This window comes from Atractosteus spatula, chromosome 7, assembly GCF_055471065.1.
Source record: "Atractosteus spatula isolate fAtrSpa1 chromosome 7, fAtrSpa1.hap1, whole genome shotgun sequence".
NCBI classification, from domain to species: domain Eukaryota; kingdom Metazoa; phylum Chordata; class Actinopteri; order Semionotiformes; family Lepisosteidae; genus Atractosteus; species Atractosteus spatula.
This window is the reverse complement of record NC_142712.1, coordinates 8,685,299-8,697,866: the sequence shown is the minus strand read 5'-3', so window position 1 is coordinate 8,697,866 and position 12,568 is coordinate 8,685,299. Positions and strand designations below refer to the sequence as shown.

Below are 12,568 nucleotides of genomic sequence, written 5' to 3'. Positions count from 1 at the left end.
GTTTATTTACTTTACCTCAGAATTACTACAGTAGATGCCCTGCTCTTGAACTTCCTATGTTACTGACAGCAAGAGAAACACCCAGTATTTCTAAATTATCTTTTGATAACGGCAGCAGGAAAAGAGGTCCTGCATTTTCCGATTGGGCTAGATGAGTCGAATGGCCTCTACTGGTTTGTAATCATTCTTATCTTCTTAAAAAACTACATGCACTTGACAACCACAATGAACATGTATCTTCCATAATGCCTTGTTAGCACTGCTTGTCTATTTTCTTTGACACTTTAAAGCTTCCCTGATGGAAATCTTGTGCGGTCATGTAACTAAAAGAAGGATACCGTTCAACAAAGAATAATAAAAAATACTATTTGAACCTTTACAGAACAATAATCGAATTATAAGGGCAAGAAAAAGTATTACAATCTCCCAAACACTCTACCATAACAATAAAGTCATTGTTTCTTAATTTTAAATAGATGCACTGCCAGTAACAACAATGATCATGTTTTTTCATTTAAAACTGATGAAAGATGCCCAAGAGGTAGGTTGACGCTCAAAATGACTTTGCGGCATTGAAAAAAAATGAAACAGGTAATTAACGACGCATTCGCTGACTTCTGAAAAATAACATGCATAACAATGGAGTGAAATAACAATGTGGATAAATCTGCAAAGCCCAGAAAACTGCACACGTACAGCACAGCTGTATGTTAAAAGTGTTTTATTCTACAGCTTCTTGCATGCAGAAATGAAAAGTCGCACTTCAATAAATTGTACTCTTGGGATCTCTGTGGGCTGTTTCCCCCAGTTTCAGAGAGCTGCAATACACATGATTAGAACGTGACTGTGATCCCTCAGGCAGCCTAATGCAAAATGATGAAAGCTGTGTGAAAACCATCACCTTCACTGTCAAATCTTTTTGAGATATAATGCCAGCATTGACAAGTATGAGCACTTTAAGACAAGATGCCCTGCCTTAAAAAATTCTCTGTTGTAAGCCCAAGCATGTTGCGAAATGCACTGCTGTAGCCAATAGCTGTAGTTAGTAATGTCTTACCTTAGAAGAAACGTACCTGTACGCAATCTGAAAGATTACTTTGATAAAGATATAATTTATCTTTTGCTTATTTCCATTGCAATCATGTGATTCTTGGCTTGCATATTTACTGTATCTACACGGAACATATACGTGCACACAACAAACATTAAAGAGAAACAACTTAGGTTTCCTGCTTCCATTTATAGGACATTGTATCTCCTCACCTTGCATGAGGCAATTAGTTACTGTAGCTGTGATAAATTATGATTCTGACAGTATTGTTTGTTGTTCTATATGGCCATCTTCACTGCATATCTCTTCCATTTCACTACCTGGATCAGCAACTAGTTTAGGTCTACCATAGACCTAGATTGGGTTTCCCTCCTGCCATAACATAACCAGAACGGGTTGGATATCCCTCTTCCATCCTTATAAGTGAACATATCGAGCACCACCCTAAACCAACTCCCACAGAGGCAGTAGTTTAGTTTGTTCTGAATATACAAAACACACCCTTTTATTTTCATACCAATGCCATTATGCCAGTAAAATACTTCTAGCACAACTTTTGTTTAATACACAGTAGATATAATTCTTTTAACTGAGTGCATTTGCTATGGTTTAAACTATCATGTCAAAAGCAATAGAAATCTACCGTATGTAGAAGCAGACTGCTATAAAATATAATTGTATTAGACCTCAAGAATTCTAGTTCTAGTAAAGTATTCTGCAATCTTAGGACTGATGATGAGATTTGTTAAAGGAGTGTCTATACTATAACATGTCCTGAACATATTACTCGAAATATAAACACTTTCAGGTTAGTTTGCTCCACCTGACCACTATATGGATTAAAAGGATTCTGTAAACTGCCAGCAACACAGTAATACTATTATTTTAGTTTTGAGGTGAGTTGCACAGGGATCTATAAGAACCATGTTTCAATACTGCAACTATGTTCCCGCAAGGCCTACTGTATATTTGAAACCTGAAAACGTACATAAAAGAAATAAAACATCTAAATCAAAATAAACATCTTTCAAGACATTTCTGAGTGGAAATGAAAAGCTACATAAGCCAAATGACATCTTGTTGTTAGCTACCTTTTACCAAGCCGAACTACTGGTGCTTTAAATCACTGAACACAATAACAGTATGATTACCTTTGTGGTGTGTGCACCAGTATGAGATTATGTTATATAAGTGGACCTTCCTAGAGATGCAATTAACTATAACATATTCAAGACTGCATTTTTACAATTGAAATAAAATGATATTCATGAAACAAACCAGCCTTCAAAAATAATCTTTTTCTTTACAACATGGCAAAGAAGCAGAAAAACTATTTAATTGGGTGCAGAAACCATTTCTCACTTTGAGAAGTACTTAAATGAGAACCATGCTCAAGGTAGCTACTTTTACACCTGGTATAAAGACAATGCCTCATCAGCACCGCAGGGGGGACTTCTTTAGAACTATATTCATAGCTCACAACCTACAACTGCCTTGTTTTAACAACCCCAGATCTAACAAGAAAGTTGCCCAAAATTATTCACATTTGAAATGAGGAAGAGGATTCTGATTTTGTTTCATTTTCCTAAATTAACAGGAACTGAAATTTCTAAATTGATTCAGTGAAACTGTTTATGTGCTTTTAAAGAGATGGTTTCTTGCTAGAATGTTATAAATTACATTTGACATGACAAATTACTAGGGGAAATCTCACTAGAATTTTGAAGTAATTCAGGATTAACTGTTCATTCCAGATCTACCTTAATTCAGGAGGAAGGCTCTTGTGTGTGACTGTATTGTGGAGAATCTGTTGCACAGCAGATTTTGAAAGAATGCCACCCTGAGCCAATAACATGGTGGCCAAGACGATTTTAAGGTGTCAGTCCACAGCAGTTTTCATCTGCCAAAACAGCCATTGCTGGGGTGACATACCAGTATTTCTGCCTCTCCTGCTGTACATCATCTTTCTGCCTCATGGCTTCTGCTCAGATCCCTGTTTGCGGGGTATGGAGGATGCAGAAATACTAACAGGCCTTCATGGTGACCAAAGTGGCTCCAGGACAAATGCTTGCACATTTCACCCTACATTACTCAGTTCCAGAGTGATGGCGGAGCTGGGGAATGGTTAATGGAACTCAATTTGGACCACACAACTGTAGTGATCATTTCACGTGGAAAATTTGAATTGCACGATTGTGGGGCTATTCATTCCTTTTATTTATCCAGATATAAAATGTCCTTTTAATTAAGTTTCCACAGTTTTTGAAATTTGTCAAAAACATGCCAAATAACATCTGTGCATTTATACAAAATTAATTACTTTTCCTTTATAGTAGCGCATTACACTTGGCAGTTTCATTTTAATATTTGATACCAGGTATTACAACCATAAAATGTAATTTTATGCCTGTTTCACAAAAAGTTTTTTTTTCTAGATAAACCAAATTATCTAATTGTTTCACAAACTGACATACCTTGATCTATAATAGAAAAGATTTTAGCAATTAAAAAATTACTTATATGCACTTCACACTCCAATTCATTAATCCAACTAATTATGCCTTTTTTCCTCAATCAAACCTTTCATTTCTTTGTAAAAGTACTTGGGTGGGAGTAACGCAACTAGAACATATTAAGTTTAATTCAAAAGAGGTTTTTGTTCATCTTCTGTGAAATATTCAAGGTTTAATTAATGAGATTTTGCTCAAAAGAAAAGCACAAACACTGTACCTACCCATGAATGTAATGTAATAACCCATGTTTCAGGGAGGATACCAATGCTGCCTGAAGCTCTTGGTTCCTGGGTTCGATTCTGAAATTGGGAGCTTTTGGACTTTGCATGTTCCTTCCTTGTTTGAATGACTGTTTTCCATTCACCTTCCAAAGAAATGCTGGCTAGGTTAATTCGTGTCTCTGAACCGTCACACTGCATGTATATCCTACGCTGGACTGGTATCCAAGCTGTAGTCCCATCCTGTACCCTAGGAATTAGGACAGGGACCAGTTTGTCATGAATCTTACCAGGAGAAAGTAACTTTCTGATAATGGTTGGATGGAGGAAACAAAAGCAGACAGTGTGCTCACGCACCGCAGCTATTCGGTTTAATTGGCCACCATTCCTTGAAAAAAGCAAAAGAGGACTGCAAGTTTCTATAGAGCGCTGTTGAGAAATAATATGCTACAGGAACCCTGTCTCACTATATTTCAAACCCTATATTTAAACTATCAATCAGTTGCTTCAAAAATGTTTCAAGAAAAAAAAACAGGGAAAAAGAAACTGCCAGCAAAAGCAAAATACTCCACATGCAATGAAAAACATTTCTCTTCTCTTAAACATATATTAGAATGTTACCAGTCACCAACAGAAAGAAGTGTGCCCCAACAGTGGAGGCTTTGTATTTTATCACTCATTTTGGATATTTTTAGAAAGGGCATGACTACACATGTAAACATAACATTATGTACTGTATAGATCTCATTGTAATCCATTGTCTGTGTAACATGACACCCCTTGCACTCTGTGGAGGATTAAAGAGTGGCTCTCTGTTAGAGACTATGTCAAACAGTGATTGCGTTTTTTAAATAATGATCATCACTGACAATTAGGGTCTGTTATATCAACAATAGACTTTCTCATATGTTTCCCAACAGAATTGTGAGGTCATCTTCTGTACCGATACCACAGACACAACTGCCTTCAATGAAAAATGAAACAATTTTTTGCCATTTCTTGCATCAAATCTCTGACCTTTTTAAAAAGAACTCAATCAAATTTAACAATAACATAAGAACTTTTAGGTATTTCCATTATTTGAAATTGCATTAAATTAAACACTTGCATCGTTCTGATATTCTTCGAATCGATATTCTTAAATCGATTCTAAGAATCTTAAATTCTTTGAAGCAATTCAGGTCCAGGGACAAAATTTCCAACAAATAACTAAAGCTCAGTGTATAAAGACGTTGTGTAATTGACTTTAAACTATTGACTTCTTTTATCAGAATTTAATGTACTTTCTTCATCACAAAGAGAAGTGCTGGATAATTTCTTCACAATAGGATCTCTTGGAAAACAGAAAGCCATCATGTGACATTCTAATCTTCAATATAAGGAAAAAGGTACACTAGAAGATTGAAGTAAATTGTACCTGCCTGATCAGTAAAATATCTTTTGCAACAAAGTTGTGTTTAAACAACTGAAGTGACCAAACAGCTGTTCATTTCAGTGAACTGCAAACTGTGCAACACTGTAAGTGATAACTACTACAAGAAAAAAGTGAGCCATTAATTGAATAAGAAAGTGACAAATCATCATTGGTTACAGTGCAAGGGGAAAAATACACTTGCCATTTAGTTACATATTAAAACTATTGTAAAAAAAACGTGATCATTTACAAGTATTTTCATTAAAAGGTGTAGGTGCATGACTGGTGACTTATGTTATTCTCTCCATTCACTGTGATTCTCACTATGAATTAAACCATAGTTCGAATGAAGTCAGGTTGCGGTTACATAATCCTCAAATGCTGAAGACTGTTTATAATCAATTACCTGTGACAAAGCCTCGGGAAGATCTTCACTATTCACACACACTCCCAGTCCACAGAAATGTTTTTAGTTGACAGCTGGCTCACATGTGGTTATTCTTTCAAAAGGAAGCTTGATAAATTGTATAATTGTAAAGAAAAGGAATAGTTCCATGAGCAGGGACTCTAACCAATCAAAAGCATTTGGCTGAAATAATGGCTCTGATCAGCTTTATAAAAAAACTAATTAACCATGACCAAAAGTTCACTTTATACCCACAGAGTTTACCCCCAAAGCAACAATCTTCCTTTACTTATTTTAAAGTAGCAAGAAGTTATTCTTGCCCACAGAAACTGCCATTGCTTTTTTTTAGACTTACATCTCCATTCTGCAAAGCTTGCCTGTGATGTCCACTGGGGCTTGTGGTTGTTTATATACTATGTCTGCATGTATACAACATGTCTTTCTAATATAGGCATCATATAACCACTACTATTGGAAACAGAGGCTTGAATGTCCCTAAAGACAAGCCTGTTTCCAGGGACAATATTTGGAATAATACAAATTCTGCGTCTAAAAATCCTAACCTTCAAATACTTAAACCACTTATATTTCCTTTCCCAGAGTTGTTTGACCCTTCTTAGAGTAGGAGTGTCACTCACCACTATAGCACATATTCTCTGATCAGTGTTCCTTTGAAACCTTGAAAATCCAGACAAAGTCGATGAAACACAGCACCCACAACAGTAGTTCTGTCACTGAAGAAGTACGCTCTTATTTCCTCACTCAAATGAATTAACACCAAAATATTAAGTATCCCTTAATATTTGTCATCAATTACTTTATATTTGTCATGTTTATTACAATTGGACTAATGAAAAAAAAGGATTGGGCAATGGATATTAAGTCCATCCAGTCATATGCTCTATCCAGTCCAGTTTAAATGATTTTTAATTATAAGCAATTTGTTGTAAAGACAACAATTAAATATAAAAACATTGTGAAACAGTATATATTATATGAACAAAACATTTTTTGTTTTAAAACACTGTGTTTCTATGCTCTTGAAAGGTTTACTGTAGTAAACAAATTAGGGATCCTATCTTAAAGTGGAAGGGTGTCTTCAGATAAAAGTTTTTAAAAGAATGCCTTTTTTGGCTTGTGAATGATTTCTTAGTAAAAAAGTATTGTTATCGTAACACATTAAAAAATAAGCTTCCTGAAATCATCACTACACAAAAAAAGTGATTACACCTTTCTGAGCAAATTCATTGGATATATATCTCCTCAGCAATAGGTAACGGCTATTTTATTGCAGAGTATGAACCGTCAACTACTTGTATCACTGACTACAGTGAAATTGTCAAGAGCTTGCTACACAACCTCATGTGTTGGCCATGGTCCTGGTCAGTCATTTAAAAAGCCATTAGACCCACCAAAAGCATTACAGAAGTGATTTATTTTTTAAGACTAGATGAAGTGATTGCAAGAAAAAGGAATGACCAGCCACTAAAAGTTTGTTGAGGTTCCAAAGCACATGGGCAGGCAATGAATGGCAGCAGGCTGCTTAAAAGCCTCACCAGCACCAAAACAGGATGTACACATCTACCCTCCAGAGAAGAGAACATCTTGAGAGTAATTACCTAGCACTGCAGAGTAGACAGACTTATTAATGCTCTTTACGGGTTCCCTAGAGCTTACAAATCGAGGCCAGCTCTATTTGAGCACGTAGCAAAATTCAAAGGGAAAACAATTTCCTTTAGGAATTTCTTGCATTACGAAACTAATGAAAATATTTAAGACAGACTTGTTTAACATGAATAAAACTCTGAAGTTTTTTTAAATCAATAATCCATTTAAATGAGAGGATATGCAGCCTATTCCCAGGGTTGTTTTAAAGGTACTGAAATGTGTTTAAAGATATTGCCACCAAATTAACTCTGTACAGTGCAGACAGTCATCACTATGCAATTAACAGCAGGAGTTTTGAAGCACACTCGGAGTAATGAAAAACTTGATAGTCAGAATAAAAATGATAATAGGAGAGAATAGCCAGGCCTGCTGCAAGTTACCACAGGATATTTGTTTAAAGTTGCTCATTATTGAAAAGCTAGGTCTACATAGAGAAGAATTAGCAAAATGCACAGAGATCAGGGTTATTATCACTTGAGATCTACAGAGCACTACATTTTCTGTTAACCAGCAATGCTAGTTGAGTTAATTTAAAATAGTATCCTAATATATACCCATTTAAAACAGTATACAACATGCATACTTTTAAATATACATTAAAAATACATTATTAGAGTTCAATGAGATAAACATGCATGAACATGAGATTGGACTTTTCCATACAAGGAATTACAAAACTATTTTTACAAATGAAGTTTTAGTTCTGAGATCAAATGAGCAGAACAGGCCAGGTTCAGACGTTTTCCTCAGTGTCGAGGGTTTCATTGATAAGCAGCAATATCACTGTAATTTCAGATCATTCAAGAGGCGACAGCAATGGTAAGTTCAGTGAAGGTCACTTGGGTCTAAATGATGTAAATGGTTTATAATTAATATATACAGTACATTTTATACCCCTCAGTTGTTGTACCCTCTACATCAAAGCCTGTTTTTCAAAAGTTTGTTTTTAATAAAGATAAGTAATTCTTCTTCATAAATCACTAAAACAAACGTTTACTATCAGTCACTACTGAGTTTTGAAAATTGATTCTATGCCCTTGAAGAAATGTTCTTCACTATCCTTTAATAATACCCTTTAATGTGTGTATTTTGGTAATCTACTAATGATATCCATATGTCTAGAGACTGACTGCAATACTATAGCTATAAAACCCCTGTGCTGCCATAAATCACTCCATTTCCATACACCAGCTTTCTTAGTTATCAGAAATATGTTTTAACTCAGAAAAACAGTAATATAAACAAAAAATATTAAAAATGAATCCAAGTATGCAACATCTACTATAGAACTCCGAAATTACTATCAGCTGTTTCCTATAAAATGTTTCTCTTTTATAAACCTCAGAGTACTGTTTTCAAAGTGTGGTAACTATCCTAATCCCACAAACATTTTATTAGCATAAGGATTGTGATAACTGTCAGTTTTGTAAGCAACACAATAAGAACATTAGTAGGAATTGCTGTGTTTGATCACAAAAGAGTATTACAGTGTGGGGCTTTTTAAAAACATCCCATGTACTACTACAGTAGAATAGTTTAAAAACAGCGTGGGAATTAAAGAATATCAACATTTTGGAACTGCTTCTCAGATGCTACTCAAAGATAACTAATGGTAACAATCAGCACTAGGCAGCTTTAGAACCTACAGCACAGCTGCCATCACATCTTATTCCACTTTAGGTTTAAAAAAAGTGAATTTTCAACTACATTCTAGTGCTATTACTATAGATTGAATTGAGGAATATAACTTTGCCCTCTAGGTCAGTCCTTTAGCTGGTATAAACGAAGGAGCAGTCTTTGCATTTTCCACAGACACATCAAGACAACGCTAAGTATAAAACACGAATGTGAAACGTCTTACTAAAACTTTTAAATTGTTTTTGTTTACGCTTTACTATGCTACTACTTAGCCTCTAAAACTGCAACGTTTGGTGATAAAACTGTTTCGGTGGTCTCTGGGTAAATATCCTGTTCATATACTCTTCAGAATGGCTGTAAGTCGTTCATGTGCTATATACCGGTTTTTGACGTTGGTAAAAAAAAACTAAAACAAAGGCTATTGGAAGTCTCAAGTGCTTGCAACATAATGAAAATGTATAACATACAGGCAGAACAAGTTTCTGAGTTGCAGCGATTTTACAGGGATGTCATTCTGAATATAACATCCCCCATTCCGTGTAAAAGTCCATTCTGCCTATGAAGATGTGGTACATAAAAGTAAGAAAAATACAGCTTCAGCCCACTGTCACGAATCATTGTACTTTACAAAATGTTTATTTTACAATTAATTAAACGCATCTACAACTTACGTCATAAAGTAAATCAGTTTTGCGTTAGCTATGCAACAAGGAATGAATGGGATCTACAGTAACAGATCGCTCGTACTGATTTGTAGTTCAAGAATTTAGAAAAAAAAAGTAAAAGAAAAGTTATATGAAAGATTTGAAATGCATAACATGACCGAGACATTCTTCTGGAGTAGTTTTCAATCAGTATTTAAATGTTTCACCCTTGCCTTCTGTTAAACTGAGATGGTATCCAAGACTCCCAAGACTTTCACGGATCCCGAATTTTACTTACTTTTCAACGCAGAAATTAGCATATTCCCATCTTTAATGAGCTCTTTAATGAATTTGTTCGTCCTTTCGAGTTCAATTTCATGACATTTCAGCCGTTCCCGAAAGTCCGGACTATCCAAGAAGGAATCACTGAATTCCAGTGTAGGCAGCCCCATTGTACATATGGGAAAGTTAAGCAAAAAGAAAAAAAAAATACGTCCCAAGGATCACCCAAAACAAAACGTTTCTTAAAATTTTCCCTACATTAAACTTTTTTTCAGGTTTAACGTTGACGTTATCTCTTCTTCTAGAAGAGTATATATGTTTGCGTTTAAATATTCCGATACAGTAAGTTACATTGTAGTTCTTGAAAAGTTTTCCCCCTTGTCTTTCTGCACTTCCGGCAGTTTGTTTCTTCTCTCAGTCACTTTTACTTCAGAAACTTGTGCGAGTAACAGCAATTGAACCGCCAGTGACTGTGTGACTCCTACTGGCTAACTTTAGTACTGTTGGGGTGATTTAAGTTTTGGGCACGTTTATCGTCTACAAATCCATTTTCAATCCATCTGGATGAGGTTCGCGGCGTGCAAGTTTATTAGACCACTGCCTTAGAATCTTATTAACCACTTCTGAACAAAATGTGTGAAACAGTGATTAGCAAAGTAAAACATTTTGTATAATTCCGTCCTTGATTGCATTTAGCTACTCCAGTCTTTCTGATAAGGTGTCAGTATACAGTACTGTATTAATATATATTTACTGTATTATACCAAAACTCAGAAAGTAATAGAAACGACTAGGATAATAAAGTTATATTTAAGGCTCCTAAACTCCTGCCTGATAAGGTTGTAGGTTTGAATCCTGGGTGGTTTAGTGTAAATACAGAAACCATGTACAGGCACAATGTAAGTAATTTTGAATATAACATGTCCACAAATAATGTGAAACAATGGTAAGGGTTCTATATCGTAACTGGAAGGTTGTGTGTTCAAATCACACGAGAGACACTGTTTATAAACCAGATTGGTCCAGGAAAACACCCGGCTGTGTATAAACTGCTGCAAATAAAAGTTGATTTGAATAAAATCGTCAGCTAATTATTAAGGTACTAATATATACAAGTGTTCGGAATGGACCAAAATCGAGAAACTGAAACATTGCAGGTCACTGAGATGCGTGGCCTCCAGACTGCTGGTACTACAACGCGACTGTAAATTTGGACAAAATAAATGCTGCAACATTTAACCCTTTATTTTTGTGAGCACCTGAGATTGAGTTTCATTCTGTTCAGTCTTCCAAACCCCGCTGAAATGAAACTTCATAGAGGACGAGATTTTTTTTTAAAGATGCCATTTGATAATGTAAAAATGTATTTTACATGGTGGGAACGTGAATAATTCTCAGACGTACTGTAACTTGGGGGGCATTTTCTCACATTTAGTCCCTGCGTTGATAGTAATGCATGACGACTGCGTTCTGAACATAAGGTCTCAAACATCATAGTTTATTTTTTTTAAATTTAGGCTAATTATGCTCTTAAGAGATCATTTTTAAATTGGACTGAATAATACATCTAGTAGCGTGCTGCTTGATTGAGATAATGAAAAACAACCATGACTCACTGTTCTGCAGTTACCTCCTTTTGTCTAAAGAGGACAGACTCCGTTTGTCATCTTTGACCTTCAGACTTTTCTGTTTTGCATGGCTGAAGGCAAAGGCCAGTGGGAAAGGCTAGACTTTTGTCTTAGTAAAGTTTTGATTGGCTGCAGTTAGAAGAGGATTTTCTCAAGGGCTTTTGTAATGAATTAAAAAAAAAAAATTCTCCAAGCATATTGAAGGCAAAACGTTAATCCAATTTTTAATCAAAACAAAATACAGGAAATCATATAGATTGTATCAGCCTTTGAATAACGCCATAACTGCTGGAAACCTCTATTAGTAAAGTACAAAGTTCAAAACAAGGTCTGCATAGAAGATATTTTTTTCCTGTAATTAACTCTGTGGTGTGCGTTTTATAATACAACATTTGGTGCGTTTCTCACAGTATGTATTATTTAATCACAGCTTTAAGCATGCGAACATAAAGTGAGAAGTATAGTACGTTTGTTGCACGGCTCTGAATTTGGCTACCTGTGCATCATTAATAAGTTATCAAGAGGAAATGGCAGATGCTTGTCAGTGCGTGCACAGCAGTTTGTCCTCTGCTTCCTTTTTACATCTTATATTCAAGATTAAAGGATTTTAAATCTGTCTTGTTCTGCTTATTAGAATACGATTTGGCTTTATATAGTTTAGTCCAACAACAGTAAATATATATACATTTGTTAGTTGCAAAGTTGTTGCATCCCCTAATTAATATTATACTGTATATTTCTTTATACTCTTCACCCCAGATTTGTTCATTCACTCTGTTAGGTGCAAAAATGTGGCATCCCATCCTGATTTTTTTACATTTCAAAATTGTTTTCATATTTGTTTTCATGTGAACAGCAGGCCCCTTTGTTGACTGAATCTGGACAGTTTCTTGGGAGGATGCATTGTAGTGGCAAAAGGGTTGCTGCATATCGCCCCAGGATAAAGACATTAATATGATCCCACAAGGCATTTGGAGATCTTGGATCCCATGTGGGCTCCAGGTCTTCAAAAGTCAACTTATTTGTACGAAATTAAACCATTGGTAGACTAAATAGTTGCTTTCCTGTTTATAAATACTGGTGTACTGCATCAAACATTCGACTTC

At 35.4% G+C, this 12,568-nt stretch overlaps 1 protein-coding gene across 2 annotated transcripts in view; it reads right to left on the bottom strand.

Annotated features, from left to right (window-relative positions):
• arhgap42a (Rho GTPase activating protein 42a) overlaps window positions 1-10,300 on the bottom strand; it is a 72,567-nt gene extending 62,267 nt beyond the window's left edge. For both annotated transcript variants that reach the window (XM_088921887.1, XM_088921888.1), the window contains exon 1: window positions 9,851-10,300. In XM_088921887.1, coding sequence (XP_088778013.1) covers window positions 9,851-10,004 — 154 coding nt within the window. In that variant the 5' untranslated portion in view covers window positions 10,005-10,300. The remainder of the gene's footprint in view (window positions 1-9,850) is intronic.
• Window positions 10,301-12,568: the final 2,268 nt, after the last annotated feature.